The sequence below is a fragment of the Cuculus canorus genome, chromosome 3 (genome assembly GCF_017976375.1).
Source record: "Cuculus canorus isolate bCucCan1 chromosome 3, bCucCan1.pri, whole genome shotgun sequence".
In the NCBI taxonomy this organism is placed as follows: Eukaryota; Metazoa; Chordata; class Aves; order Cuculiformes; family Cuculidae; genus Cuculus; species Cuculus canorus.
Genome location: NC_071403.1, coordinates 74,655,970 through 74,671,948, shown reverse-complemented (window position 1 = coordinate 74,671,948; position 15,979 = coordinate 74,655,970). Strand labels below are relative to the sequence as shown.

Sequence of the window (15,979 nt, the reverse complement as noted above, 5' to 3'; positions counted from 1 at the left end):
GTCTAAATAGCAGCAGCTTCTGCAGTCATGCAGAAATACATTTCAATGAAGCCCTGGAATCTCCCTGTGTCCCAACAGCCCCAGCAGCATCTCAACTAGAAAAGCTAGTGGCACTTGTGTCTTTCTGCTCCACAATGTTATGATCCATGCTTCTCATTTGACCTTGTACCGGCTTTACTTTTCTGCCACACAGACTAGCAGCTTGTTGCACAAAGCTAGAGCATCTGCTGTGCAGAAAAGGACAGCTGCAATGTGTTTCACAAAAGGGTTTCAACAAGGACTATACAGGAGCCTAATCTGGGAAAAGCCTTCCATGTTTGAGAAAGCATGAGGAGAAACAAAATCAGAGAATCATAGAATTGTTAAGGTTGGAAAAGACCTCTTAAGATCATCACATCCAACCATCAACACAACAGCAACATGCCTACTAAACCATGTCCCAAAGCACCACATCTACATGTTTTTTGAACACTTCCAGGGATGGAGACTCTACCACTTCCCTGGGCAGCCTGTGCCACTGCTTCACCACCCTTCCAGTGGAGAATTTTTTCCTAGTATCCGATCTAAACCTCCCCTGGCTCAACTTGAGGCTATAAAGTGACTGACCACTGGGTGAGAGTTGCTAAGGAAAACCGGGTATCTTTAACACAGTGGAAGGTCAGGGGTGAGATGGAAAGAATTACAAGAAAAAATGAAGACTTTTCTATGAAGAGAGGGTAATTAGAGAAGCAAAGGAGCAAAACCAAAAGATCTCAGTGAAAGCAGTCTGATGGGTCTAAAAGAAGCTAGGCCACATTTGTTAAAGTCTTAAGCATATGTCATCGTGAATAGGGAACACTAAATATGCAAAGCAAGAATGAAAAATGGCCTACACTGTGTGTGTAATGAAGAAATGGATTTTAAAGAGCTGTTGCTAAAAAAATAAAAGATACTCTGGGATCAGCCAATCTCTTCATTTACCAATAGAAGTGACATTCCCGGCAGAGAAGAATTTACGCCAGAAAGCCAGAAAAACTTCCCAATGCTGAGAGTCAGGTCTGCATTGTGAAAAGATGAAAACAGAATGAAAGGAAGACTATGGCGGAGCGGGACTGTATTTGCACCGTACCTGGTGCAGGCTACTTGGAAGATGAAAAAAGATCTTGATTTTAAAAACAGGAGCTGAGGGAAGAAGTCAGGAGAAAAGGACGTGTTTTGAATAATACACATTTTCTGCATTAATTTAGCATGATACTGAGTAGACAAAGAGGAGGGGGAGAAATAAAGATAGCAGAGAAAAGCATTCAGTGAATATACTGGACTAATTTTCCTTCTGTTTACAAATCCAAGAGTTAGAGGGGCAGATTGAGGCTCCCATGATCCAAGAGGAGGCGGTTAGAGACTTGCTTGCCCAGCTAGACGCCCACAAGTCTATGGGGCCGGACGGGATCCATCCAAGAGTATTGAAGGAGCTGGCGGATGTCCTTTCCAAACCCCTATCCATCATCTTCCAGAGGTCCTGGCTGACTGGGGAAGTTCCACTAGACTGGAGGCTGGCTGATGTTGTGCCCATATACAAGAAGGGTTGCAGAGAGGATCCGGGGAACTACAGGCCTGTCAGTCTCACCTCAGTGCCAGGGAAAGTCATGGAACAGGTAATCTTGAGTGCTATCATGAAGCATATGCAAGAGAACCGGGTGATCAGGCCCAGTCAACATGGGTTTACAAAAGGCAGATCTTGCCAAACTAACCTGATCACCTTCTATGACAAAATCACTCGACTACTGGATGGGGGAAAGGCTGTGGATGTAGTCTTCTTGGACTTCAGTAAAGCCTTTGACACAGTTTCTCACAGCATTCTGCTGCAGAAACTGTCAGCCTCTGGCCTGGACAGGCGCACACTCTCCTGGGTTGAAAACTGGTTGGATGGCCGGGCCCAGAGAGTGGTGGTCAATGGAGTTAACTCCAGCTGGAGGCCAGTCACAAGTGGAGTTCCTCAGGGCTCAGTACTGGGTCCAGCTCTGTTCAATGTCTTTATCAATGACCTGGATGAAGGCATTGAGTGCACCCTCAGCAAGTTTGCAGATGACACCAAGCTGGGAGGAAGTGTCGATCTGCTGGAGGGTAGGGAGGCTCTGCAAAGGGATCTGAACAGGCTGGACTGCTGGGCCGAGACCAATGGGATGAGGTTTAACAAGGCCAAATGCCGGGTCCTACACTTGGGGCACAACAACCCTATGCAGCGCTACAGACTGGGGGAAGAATGGCTGGAGAGCTGCACGGAAGAGAAGGACCTGGGGGTGCTGGTTGACAGCCGACTGAACATGAGCCAGCAGTGTGCCCAGGTGGCCAAGAAGGCCAACGGCATCTTGGCTTGTATCAGAAATGGGGTCACCAGCAGGTCCAGGGAGGTTATTCTCCCTCTGTACTCAGCACTGGTGAGACCGCACCTCGAATACTGTGTTCAGTTCTGGGCCCCTCACCACAAGAAGGATGTTGAGGCTCTGGAGCGTGTCCATAGAAGAGCAACAAAGCTGGTGAGGGGGCTGGAGAACAAGTCTTACGAAGAGCAGCTGAGAGAGCTGGGGTTGTTTAGCCTGGAGAAGAGGAGGCTGAGGGGAGACCTTATTACTCTCTACAACTACCTGAAAGGAGGTTGTGGAGAGGAGGGAGCTGGCCTCTTCTCCCAAGTGACAGGGGACAGGACAAGAGGGAATGGCCTGAAGCTCCGTCAGGGGAGGTTCAGGTTGGATATCAGAAAAAAATTCTTCACAGTAAGAGTCATTGGGTACTGGAACAGGCTGCCCAGGGAGGTAGTAGAGTCGCCTTCCCTGGAGGTGTTTAAGGAATGGGTGGATGAAGTGCTGAGGGACATGGTTTAGGGAGTGCTAGGAATGGTTGGACTCGATTATCCAATGGGTCCTTTCCAACCTTGTGATTCTGTGATTCTGTGAATGTTGCTGAATGTTATTCATGTGAGGGTGGCGAAACACTGGCACAAGTTGCCCAGGGATGTAGTGGAGGCCCCATCCCTGGAAACATTCATAGTCAGGTTGTATGGGGCTCTGAGTAACCTAATTAAATTGAAGATGCCCCTGCTCACTGCCAAGGGGTTGCACTGGATGACCTGTAAAGGTCCCTTCCAACCCAAAGCATTCTATGATTCTATGAAATGGCTTTTTTCCTTTTTGTCCTTCCTATTTTAAAGAGCCTTTCTTCTGAGTAAGAAAAAGAAGTAGCAAGACCCAAGATTTGTTCAAGATTCAAACCCTAAATTATTAATAGCAACACAAACAAACTTCCCTGAATTACAGAGAAGCATCACAGCTTCCCCCAGCCATCCAGATTAAAACAGTACTGGAGGCGAGTACCAGTGGCTCATCTTCCCAGTTCTCATCGATGCTTCTTCATTTCCAGCTACCATGTCCTTGTGACTGTTCTTTCTGGCTGAAGTCTGTCAGATTTTCTCTGAGAAGGTCTGTCTCTTCCCTACCTCTTTTAGAGGGGCCACTTCACCAGTATGTCCTGCAACCACACTCCATGCCCTGACTTTCAATGGGAAGAGCCAAAAGACTTCTGACTGTTTAAATTGTCTCCAATCTGATGCTTTGATTTCCCTCTGGCAAAGGTCCCTCCTTCCATAGGAGTTCTTCCCATCCAAGGGCAGGATAAGAATGATTCCCACTAACTCTCCTTATTAACAGACATGAGTGTCTCAACAGAACGATCATACAACCCATGAACAACCACACAGAAATGAACTTCCAGTGCCTGCTGATCTAATGATTAGATTGGTCTCAACAGTCAATCCTTGAGACACTGTTAAAACCTTTAGGAGGCTACAGAGGGGGACCAAACCTTCTTTCATGTAGATCTGCTTTGCCGTCAGCAGTGGAGAGGCGTTCTGACTCAGGGCTGTTCACACGGCGGTATCTTAGGGAGCGCACTTGTGTGGTAGGGGACTCCGGAGGCACTCGGACAGGGGAACTGGGGCAGACACCATTTCTCTGCTCCTCTTCCACCATGCACTGAGTCTGTAGGAGGTAAACACAGAGAACCTCAAAATCTGACCAAAGAAATTGGTTTCCCATGTTTCACTGTTGGTCTGTGCTTTCTTCCAAGATACAATTACATAGAATCACAGAATCATTAAGGTTGGAAAAGATCTCTAAACTCATCCAGACCAACCGTCAGCCCAGCACCACTGTGCCTACTAAACCATGTCAGAAGTGCCACATCTACATGGTTTTTGAACACCTCCAGGGATGGAGACTCCACCACTTCCCTGGGCAGCCTCTGCCAATGCTTCACCACTCTTTCCATAAAGGAATTTTTCCTAATATCCCATATAAACCTCCCCTGGTGCAACTTGAGACCATTTCCTCTACACAAGCAATGTTTGAAGAAACGCAAGGGCCCATACACCCTTGCAATTTTCTAGTATTAAAACAAGGTATGGCTTCTAAACAAATTCAAATATTTAAACATCTTTACAAGGTGGCCTTTGCATTTCAGTTCCCCTAAATAGCTGATCCACAGGAGTGAACATGGGCTAACTTACTGCTTGCATAATCTCTGATTGCTTATCCAAGATGTCTAAAAGCTCTTGTTTGTCAATATTTATCTATGCAGGGTTTTTTTTGGTTTTTTTTTTTTTTAATCTTGGCCCTCTAATCAAAGTCCTCCAGGGCATAAACTTAACTACAGCATCTGTACGAGCTTTCCACAGATCTAACATCATGCAGGGGCCTGAACATGCTTGTGGACACTTGTGTGCATTATGTGTTCATACTCTGCTACTATAGTTTCTGTTTTCATATGGCCTTAGTGAATTTGATTTCTTTCTGAATTTAGCAGCAGACAAAGGAGCAAAATTCTGCCTTCTGCCTCTACTGTGCTGCTTCCTCTTAGAAAAGAAGACCTGCTTAGCAAAAGCATAGAGGCAGAATGGTCCAAGGCTACAGCAGCAGCCTAGGATTTGCATTCAATGCTGCTGTGCTGCCAGCCACGCAACATCAGCTGCTACACCCTGCCTGTGTAACGATGTGCATTGAGATTCCAGTGCAATTTCCTAGCACGCAGAGTGTTTACCCTTCTCTGCAGCATGTCCTACATTCACTTGTCCCCTCTTAATGCCAGAGGCTCTGAGTGCAAGCAGGCATCTCAGTCAAATGCTGCTGATGCACACAGTTGCCTTTGTGCGTGTACTGTGTATATGGTCAGTGACCATAAATCAGCAGCTCTAAACCATCCAGGCTGGGTTTGGAATGAATAACTAAGGAGCCTTTGCAGCTAGGGAGAGTGTAGGGGAACTTCCAGGCATTACAGAAAAAGGGGAATAGACAATAATGATTTAATCTGTAATCCATTTGGGCTAGAAGAGTTTAGTGACAAAGGAAGGTCAAATATGTTTGTGAAAGGAGCAAAGTGCTGATTGAACTGTAAGGTAACAGGCAACTTGGTAAGATCCAAGGACAGAGAACTGGGGAAGGGTGTGGGAGAGAAGGAAGAAGCTTCTGAAAAAAACACAGAATGTGTTTTTTTTTTTCCTCACAGAATGAGGAAGTTCAGCTACAGCTGAATAGTCGATTAATATGTAACATGTTCCCTTATTCTGTGCTTTTGGAGGAGTTTGAAGGTGTAATTAATCAGGATCCAGCACTTTCAAAAATGAGGACAGTGATTTACTGCTGCACAACACGGGAGCTGTGCAGAGATCGGGTTTTAGACACGGTTGTACCCGTTCTTCACTAAGGTTATGAGCGAGAAAGGAAACATCTCCTGTTAGCACCGACTCAACAGACAAAGCAGCTGAACAGCCATGGTGTTGGCAAACCAAATCCATGCGATCAAGGGATTGGGAACCTTGAAACAGTAAAATAAGAGGAGGAAAGAGATCCCGTGGAGGAAGGAGAACCAGGAGGAGGATTTAGAAAGGTTAGTGACAGTAAGTGAGGAATCCATCCTTAGCACTAAAATAGGAGAAGTGGGACAGAATGAGATCTGAACTGCATGAACAGAGAAACAAGGATTACCATAGAGAGGTACTGGGGAGAAAAAGCACTGCAAGATCTACGCATCATCTAAATACAAAGAGCAACACAGAGAGCCAGAGTGAATTCTAGTGCTACAAGACTGGAAGATGAAGGATGGTGAAGCTGTGAATGGCAGAAGGGTGTTTTACACACCAGCTGTCCTTGCAGTTTGAAGAGACAGAAGGGATGCCTGAGATTACAAGCAGAGGTGACGCTATGCCCTTACACATCAAATCCACACCTCCTCTTTTTCACTATGCGGTGGCTGTGACTGGAATAAAAATGACTCTCTGAGAAAAGTCAGACTAAAGATAATAAACCTAGCACAGCGAAAGGAGAGGCAAGAGTCAGACTAAAGATAGCAAGCCTCGCAGTGAGAAAGGATAGACTTTAGCTTTGGAGAACATGATGCCCTGGGCTCTATTTCACAGACTGCTATGTAGCTACAGAGCTTGTCAGAACTGAAGTGCTCATTGCCATGCTGACTGACTCCCAAAGCTCCTTTGCCAGTAAACTGACAAGGAATAGCATATCCCTTGACAAGGGAGTCACTTGGTCATGCTGTGGATCTTGTAGAAACTCCTCTGCCTCTAGCTGCTATGATGACAGGGCTCACGAATGACAGCGCTGGGTACCTAATACATGACATATAACTAGCATGTAGAAAGGACATTTAGGACTCTCTTGTGCACATTTCAGTATGACTGAAGAGGATCAAGGCACCTGCTGGTTCAAAGGAACAGAAAAATAGACTGGAGTTACCAGGCTTTTTCTGTAATACTCTTTTTTTCCTGTGTTGTGAAAATAGAACTGTCCCACTCTACCAGGCTTTCCTAATTCCATGTGCTTTAAGATGAGAACTTCTGGGAACGCCGTTTATCAGTGAGAGACAAAGAAGCGATTTGAACTTAGTTTATAATTCTCAGTATTGGGGAAGGCTGCTGGTAATTTTCCATATATATTGAGAAGAGCAATGAAGCTGGTGAACGGGTTGGAGAACAACTTAGGAGGAGCAGCTGTGGAAATTGAGGTTGTTTAGTCTGGAGAAAAAGGAGGCTGATAGGGAACCCTATCATTGTCTACAACTACCTGAAAGGAGGATGCAGCAAGGAGGGTGTTGGTCTCTTCTCCCAAGTAATAAGCAGTAGGACAAGAGGAAATGGCCTCAAGTTGTGCCAGGGGAGGTTTAGATTGGATATTAGGAGACATTACTGAAAGAGTGGTGTAACACTGGAAAAGGCTTTGAGCGACCTGATCAAGCGGAAGGTGTCCCTGCGTGTGGCAGGGGGGTTGGAACTGGATCATGTTTAAGGTCCCTTCCAACCCAGACCACTCTAAGGTTCTATGAAATACAATATTGGCTTTTCACATTTCCCAATTACATTTTGAAACCTGCATAGACTTCTTGAAAAGAAATTAAGCACAAGGACGCAGTAGAATTTTGGTTTAGCATTTCCAAAGCTGGGACAATTCTAATAACATATCAGCTATGCAAGGACTAGAATTCCATTGCTTGAAGAATCACGAACCTAGATAATGTTATAATGATCGTAGGAAAGATTCACTCTACCACTATCAGCCTCAAAAATGATATTTGCATAAAGATCGAAATTAATTCCAACGGTTTTTAGTATGTGAAATAATTTGTTCACAATTTCCCATTCCCACAGGGAAATTCCACCGTGCTTTTTGGGCTGCACTACATAGGATGCTACATCAGTGGATCTGTGTGGCTTCTAGCAGTCTAAGAATCCATTGCCCTCAATCCAACAGCCATGGGAGATAAACAAATGTTCTTTACTTTGCTGATGCTGATCCTGAGTTTGTTGCGATTCACATCTGTCTCTTCCCAAACTTCAGCCTCATTGAAAGCAGCATTTGGAGTCTGACCAAGACCTTCTGCTGGCCGGCCTGACAGGATGGGAGGAGCATTCTCTTGATCACTCAGGTGTTCACCCTGTAGGACATCCTCAGTGTTCTCACGAAGCAAGTCCCCAGGTACTGGAGTGACATTAACAACCCTACGGAAGAGACAAGAAGAGAGGAAATGTTATTAGTACTTAAAGAAGGAGGCCTATCACACCGCCCCACAGAAATTCCTTAGCAGCTTTTAGGGTATTACCAGGTTGGAAAAACAGGCAGTCTGGCATTTTCACCAGTTATGACAATCTGAAACAGAACAGGAGCATTCCATCCAATGAACAGGCACAAAGACAGTGGGACTGATCAGTGAGAGCATCTTACAACCCCTGATGTGCTGCAAACTTCTTCAGAAGTGTTTGTTACACAATATTTAGCTTAGAAGAAACTTGTCCTCTTTGCATGAGCAAATGAGGCTTAATAGGTCTCATAGCATTTATTTCCTATGATATCAAGCTTTTATCTTCTATAATTTAATATTACTGTTATCCCTTTTTGTCAGCCCCTTCAAAAGTACCGAGACAGACCAGTGAACTAAGCCTTGTCAACTTTTGTTTGGACTCTTTTCCACCTCTGAGCACCAATGTCTGTGGACCTTTGCACCAGCACATGCAACACCCAGTAAAGGCTGAGAAGCTGTGTTTGAGGCATGACCAGTGCATGCGCTCTGCTGCATTCAGCTCCCCATCAATCACAAACCCACCCCACAGCAAGACAACAACTGCCTTACAGCAGGAGCTCTCACAGAAGCTCCAGCAACGTGTCCCACATCATGTGCCAAATATACAAGCGTATGGGCTCCATCAATCCTGAACAAAGGTCTTAATGCGACTCCAACCCACACACTCATCTCTGGTAGAAAATATGCTTTCAGGACAGCAAGGGTCTGAAACTGGGTTCCACCACCTTAGATATATATGAAGTCAAATCAAGTGGTGGCTGCCATGCAGTTCCAACTTGCCAGGATCATAACGGCCTTGAAATCTTTCAAAAAAGAATTTCTTACTGAGCTTGAGCTTCTTACGAAGAGAGAAGATTTAAGTTGAATATTAGAAAGAAATTTTTTCCTGTGAGGGCAGTGAGGCACTGGCACAGGTTGCCCAGAGAAGTCATGGCTGCCCCATCCCTGGAGGTGTTCAAGGTCAGGTTGGATGAGGCTTTGAGCAACCTGATCCAGTGGGAGGTGTCCCTGCCCATGGCAGGGAGGTTGGAACTGGATAACTTTTAAGATTCCTTCCAACCCAAACCATTCCATGACTCTATCATTCTTGTTAGTGAGGATGCCCACAGTCCAACCAGTGCAGTTGCAATACTCACCCAAACATGGCTGCTGTTTGCCTGGTGTTCTGCTGCGGTGGAGTAGAGGTGCTAGTGGACAACAAGATATCTGTACCAGCCTTCTCCCAGTCGAAGGCTTCATTTTCAGTGATACCTCTTTCTTTCATGCTGTTCTCGAAAACGGACATGATTAGCTGGAATAAATTACAAAACCAAATTATTTTAAGTAGCTGAGAGTGACTCTCACAAAAAATCTAAAGTCCAAGTTCAGTTGATAATCTCCATTTTGCCTACAAAAGGTACCAAGAAATGAAAGCAAATGTCATAAAATCGTATGAGATGATTCTCAGGCTGTTTTCTGCTTGGTAACTGAAATTTCTGTATATCTACAAATGAAGCACATGCAACATTTTGTTACTGATTTGATGCAGTCTTGTAGTTGCCTTGTTACTCTGAAGACTTAACTCCAGCTCAGCTTTCCTGTAGATCAGACACATGCAGAATAGTAGATTTGATATGTACAGTTCAAGGGCTGCCGGAAGATGTCAACATAATAGAGAAAAGCAGCTCTGGGATGCAGCCTCGTTGCAGTGTCTGGCTCAAACACAGCTTCGTCAGGAGCACTGTGATATCCTTATACACAAAGTGACCTGCCACCTTCAGCTGTGGAAGAAAATAAACCTATAAAAGTGATGATACAATTTCCTTTATAAGACAGTAGGTGCAAATGCTCATGCTGACATAGTTTATGCTTCCTAAGAACAGAGAGACGTGGCACTTTGAGACATGGTTTAGTAGGCATGGTGGTTTTGCACTGACTGTTGGACTGGATGATCTTAGAGGTCTTTTCCAGCCTTAATGATTCTATGATTCTTTAGGAGAAAAGGAAACTACTGACAACAGTGCTCTGTGCACTAATGCATTATTCAGGGAAATCTGATGTCAAAGGGAAACTGGGTGCTCTAGGCCAACACAGCCCCATGTGAGGTCCTGCTTTTCTAATACAGTTATTCAGCTAAATAATGCAGAACTGAGTGAATTCACCCTAAAGTTTAAATAGAGAGAGAATATGGTGACAAATACGTTTGGTTTATGGCACAGAATCAGCACTAAGTTATGAATAAAAATTACCATGGCCAACCCCCATACTTGTTTACACTTACATTCCAGTTCTGTTTATCCATGATCAGAAGGCCCATAGAACCTGCCATTTCCTACTCTTCCACCACATTGCGGTCAAATACCTATTTGCATCTTTCACTTGAGCCATTTTTTCCCTTGTTTTTGTAACCTAGAATCCTAGAACTAGGTGTTCCACTCCAGCGGTGGAACTGCGTTTGAATAAAAGAACTCCCAGGGCTGGCTGTTGGTCAGACCAAGGAACAGGTAACATCTCTCCAGAAAGCTGACATGACATGACAGCAGTAGCAGGACTGTTTCATCTTGTTAGCCTCACGTCACAATGCCCCCTTTAACCTCTGATGGAAACAGGGTGGAAACATCTGCTGCTGTTGGCAGGGAATTTCTTGCTCAGAACTGAATGTAAGGAACTAAAAGGTCACAGTCTCGCTTTTAGTAAATGCATTTCTGGTATTTAGTAACCTTAGGTGGATGTTCTCATAAATTTCCCTCATTAATTATGGAATGCATAAGCTTTCAGACTACACCAATCTTATGGCAAAGAATGCACCAATTCTGTGAACCATCTTCTTCGCTCATCCAAACCTGCCAACTGCTAATTTCACTTGGCAGTTCCACATTTTCGTACCAGAATAAGCAGAAAACAACCATTCACCATTCACTTTTTGCCGCTCTGTCTTTGTTTTTGAAGATGTCGTGGACATGTCAGTTCTCTCTACTCTGCCCTGTAATCCCCAACACAATAATGAAGACTAAATATTAAGCACACCTCTTAAGTGCCAGGTGTCCCGTTTCTAGGACAGGCACCCAATATGAGTTTGCAAGCCCTAGAAGGATGTCTGGGGAGAAAACACTAATCCAAGTCTATGACAGAAGACTTCCTGTAACTTGGCCAGTATGAGAACACTCAGATTGGCACTGGTTGTCCACAGAGTCTTTCCCAAATGCTCTGACAATATCTAATATTGACTGGGTCTGGAAGGAGGAGTTCCATGTAAAAGCTATTACATAGGTCTGTATGAGTCTGCAAGAAAACAAAGGGGTTGGTGTGCACTGTTGAGCTGTTGGCATAGGCTCTTTGTAGACTTCGCAAGCTTGCTAAAATTCCATCACAGTTGGAGTATGTCAAAACTTCTGTGTTGTAATGAAAGTCACAAGTACTCTGTTACTTGGGAGGAGCTTTCTGGTCTGGATTACAGGATTATTTTGGACAGGATGTGGAAGGAGAAGAAAAAACTTTCAAGATGTTGAAGAACAGTACAGTCTGACATTTTTCTCCTGATCCTAGGAAGGCAATTCTTCAGCCAGATATGAACAAGTGCATGGAAATGTTAGGAAATCCAAATGCCAATGCAGAGTGCCATGCATCAGACTGGTAACAAAGAAATGCTCCTACCTGATAGTCTGGCTTGGTGAAGTAGTCTAAGCTTGCAATATGATCCAGAAAAAGGTGGAACTCTGAAGGCATGTGTTTTAGCAGCATTCGGTGTTCATACTTTTCTTTTATCATGCCAACCTGCTCCTGGAAGAAAGAAAATATCTCAGAACCAAGAATCTCTTTTATTGCTTCATATTCGTACAGTCTTATTCCTGGAACACCACCAAGTCTCATTATTCTTGGAACACAGCTTCTCAGACTCTGCACTGTCTGCACACTTCTGTTTGGTGTCCCCAGCAAAGTGAGGGTGATCACTGTCAAAGGGGAATCCTGAGTTGCAAACGCCCTTCAGAAGCTGTTGCTCTAGCAAAGCCTTCTGCACAGGATGCCTATTTCTTTCCAGGGATTTTTTTCTCTAGCACAAAGTATTTCCAAGACAACATGAACATTTAGCTTTACTCTAACTTCCACTTGCAATTCCCATTTGGCTTGCATGACATGGCAAAGCATTATCCTCCCACCTTTCTAAACGCTCTGTTTATTTCTTAATAGGAGAGCTCAGCCTTTCCATTTCTGTTGTTTGCTTTGTAAGAACAAAGTCAAAGTCATAGAATCATAGAACAGAATCATAGAATAGAATCATAGGAATGACCTTAAACCCCATCCAGTTCCAACCCCCCTGCCATGGGCAGGGACACCTTCTACTCCATCAGGTTGCTCAAAGCCTCATCCAACCTGGCCTTGAACACCTCCAGGGATGGGGCATCCACCACTTCTCTGGGCAACCTGTGTCAGTGCCTCACCACCTTCACAGGAAAAATTTCTTCCTAATACCTTATCTAAATACCCCCTCTTTCACCTTAAAACTGTTCCCTCTCATCCTATCCCTGTACTCCCTGATAAAGAGCCCCTCCCCAGCTTTCCTATAGGTCCTCTTTAAGTAACTTGATCAAATATGATTAACAAAGTGCATAAGGAAATGTCTAGCTCCTCCAAATCAGATAAGCTCCACACTGTACATCGAACAGACAAAAGCAGGTTAGCATCGTGCAGCAAGATCGGATGAAAAGCAGGCTCTGGCTATGTTTCACCGAGAAGCTGCACTGAGCTGCAGGAGGAATAGGAGTCGTAATAATAAAAATGTAGCACCCCATCTTAAAGCACAGACACCAGGTTTCCTACCTTATCTTTGATCTTTCGCCACGGAAGCTGACCAACTGCAAACTCCACCAACATATAAAAGAGGGACCACAGGTCATCATGTCTACCCATCTCCTGGAGAAAAGAGAGACAAAGACTGAGGAGCAAAGTTCCATGCTGCTCAGTAGACCAGGTGTACTCTCCAGATGAGTTAACTCATTTTAAAAAGCAGGAAGAGAAGTCATACTTCCCATTCAAGGATTAAAGACTAAAGACACATTTATTAAACTGAGCAACATCAATATAGTCACCTGAATAACCTAATTCGTGAACAAATTAGGAAATTAGGATATTTTTGTGAATAAATTAGGAAAGGGTTTATCTATACAAGAAAGCACAAGTTTTCCAAAGGACTCTTCTCACTCAGTATACAGAAGTGGAGTATTTATTAATGGGATGTGGAATAACCTAGATTAAGAAAAAAAAATGAACTGTGCCTAGAAAGTTACTATTGGCTGTTATTTCTGAGCTAAGTATCATTGAAACTCCTTTCACAAGACAGCATTTATTCAAGAGCTTTTACAAAACATTCATCATCAAGCACCACAACAATTTACAGGTTTAGAACATTTTCACATACTGCTCTCCTCCTGGCCTAGCAAATGGGAATTTGAAACATGGGAATTAAGGCTGAAATTATCAAAGCACATGAAATCATTTTTAGCACTCACCATCCAATGTCTAGAGCACGATTGCTCCAATTAGCATCCATTATACAGCAGTTTTTGGGTCTAAATATACCTTCGGCTGATGCCAGCTACAGCTGGCACTATTCAGCCCTTCAAAAAATTACACCTCGCGTATCTCCCAGGAAACAGAATGAATTCATAGAATCATAGAATGGTTTAGGTTGAAAGGGACCTTAAAGATTATCTGATTTCAATTCCTGTGATGGCATTCAACTGCTCTCTCCCATCACACCTTCCACCTTCTGCAAGCAGTAACTTCTTTCCCTAAAACAGCTTGAAACTTCTTCATATGTCACAGGTTGCCCTACAGACTCATGCCAAATAAAGCCAGAAACCTGGAGATACTGCAGGAGGTCTGATAGTCTCTGTCTGGCAGGTGGCAAGCACTAGGTAGTAAAACTAGACCTTAGTGCGTGATGCCTACACAGGAACTTGACTGAAATAGGACACATGAGCGCTTTGAGAAGAACGTTGGATGAGACTTCTAGACATGTTCATAATGAAATATAGTATCATAGTATCATTGAGGTTGGAAAAGACCTCTAAGATCATCAAGTCCAACCATCACTTGATGGCATGATGTTAATATTAAAAATTCCAGGTGGAAAATAGATTTGGGGGCCTGGCACGTGGTAATTCATAGCCAAGTTCTGCTAGAAACTAGCAGCAACAGTCTGGAACAAACCTGATTTCCACCTTAGTTTCTGGGGCTTTTTTCCCTTAAGAAGCGCCTGATAATGCAATAATTACAATTATTAAGGCTGCAAACTAGAGAGCATCTAATAGCCAAATAACAATTTTGATTTTACAGTCAACAGCCTTGGCCACCTAATGGAATTTATCTGGTACGCTATAGGTAACAAACCAGAACCTTTTACTCCTCTGTTCCTGAAAACAGGTTTCTGAGGAGAAATAACCTTGCTGTTAACTCCTTCTAACCCCAAAATACTCACTCGGTTTTTGTGTGCATTCACTGAAGCGTAGCGGACCGTTCCTCGAAAACCAGCAACGTTGCGAGGCTGAAGGGAGATAACAGAAAATTTCAGAGACACAGCAGGTTACTGAGTCCCCTGTGCAGCTAACTCCTGAGGCCTTCTCATCTATACCGTCATTTCATATGTACCAAAAGGATACAAAGGTCTTACTGCCTTCACCTGCTTTAGCAGCCAGGTAAACAGACGGCATTCTCTCATTCTGCATTTCTAGAAGAGCCTATTTTATGGAGAGGACAAGGTGGTTACAGAGATAGGTTAGAATAGCAAGAGTCTAGGCATAGTGCTAAGAATGTTATCGAAGATAATGTTTCCCTTTTCAAGCTCCAGGTCAAGGGAAAAGTCAGTATAAAAGTACAAGTGCATAAATGAGTCATGAATAACGTGAGCTAAGCAAAGCCTGAGGGCAGCCTAGTCAGGACAAGAATGAGGATCCCCTCCTCTGCCACAGGGTAGATGAGCGCACATTTGCTAACACTGCTCATCAACATCCTCTGTAAGAATTGAAAAAAATTAAGAACCTCTGACTTCTTGCTTTATTCCAGATTCTTCCCACTATATCCTAAACCATGTATCTTTATTTTTTCTTTCTCTGATTCTCTTGTTCTTCAGGTCCTCAGGAAGTGAAGGCTTGATATAGTGGCCTTGAAAGTGAACCACTAGCAGGTGGTCCTCCTATGACTACTCCTTCAAGCTGGAGGCTCTCTCTGTTCTGGGGGCTGAGCAAAACTTCCAACTCTTTCCATTTCCACAAGAACATTAGACCATGTGAGTTCACTTATTGAAGATGCCATTGTTCTGAAAAAAATTGCATTTAAATAATGACATCCACCAAATCACAGAATCATAGAATGATTTGGGTTGGAAGGGACCTCAAATCCCATCCAGTTCCGCTTGCTCTCTCCATGGACAGGGACATATTCCAGTGCATCAGGTTGCTCACAGCCTCATCCAGCCTGGCCTTGACCACCTCCAGGGATGAGGCATCTGCGACTTCTCTTGGCAAACCTGTGCCACTGCCTCACCGTCCTCATAGTGAAGAATTTATTGTTAATATCTAATTTAATCTCTAATCCTTTCAGCTTAGCTAGAAGCACCAAAGTTAACAGAAGGGCTTTCAAAATTCATGTGGCAAAACTGGCTTTGGGGTCAGACATCTTCCATTATAACTAAGCTTGGGCAAAGAACTAAACATACTCATAATTAAAATCCTACTCTTGCAGAAGTTTGAGCACAGTAACAACAACTCTAACTGAGTAACTTGACCCACTTCAGTCAGTTGATTCATGTTTATTCTTTCAGCTGTGCCTATGCTTTCAGAACTAAGCCTATAACTGTACTTCTATTCACAGTCACAGAATCATTTAG

At 43.8% G+C, this 15,979-nt stretch overlaps 1 protein-coding gene across 6 annotated transcripts in view; it reads right to left on the bottom strand.

Moving 5' to 3' along the window:
* Nucleotides 1–15,979, bottom strand: part of TTBK1 (tau tubulin kinase 1) — a 116,044-nt gene that overhangs the window by 37,817 nt on the left and 62,248 nt on the right. For all 6 annotated transcript variants that reach the window (XM_054061895.1, XM_054061894.1, XM_054061896.1 and 3 more), the window contains 6 exons: nt 14,573–14,638; nt 12,913–13,005; nt 11,749–11,874; nt 9,252–9,406; nt 7,816–8,035; nt 3,838–4,013 (listed from right to left, as the gene is read on the bottom strand). In XM_054061895.1, coding sequence (XP_053917870.1) covers nt 3,838–4,013; nt 7,816–8,035; nt 9,252–9,406; nt 11,749–11,874; nt 12,913–13,005; nt 14,573–14,638 — 836 coding nt within the window. The remainder of the gene's footprint in view (nt 1–3,837; nt 4,014–7,815; nt 8,036–9,251; nt 9,407–11,748; nt 11,875–12,912; nt 13,006–14,572; nt 14,639–15,979) is intronic.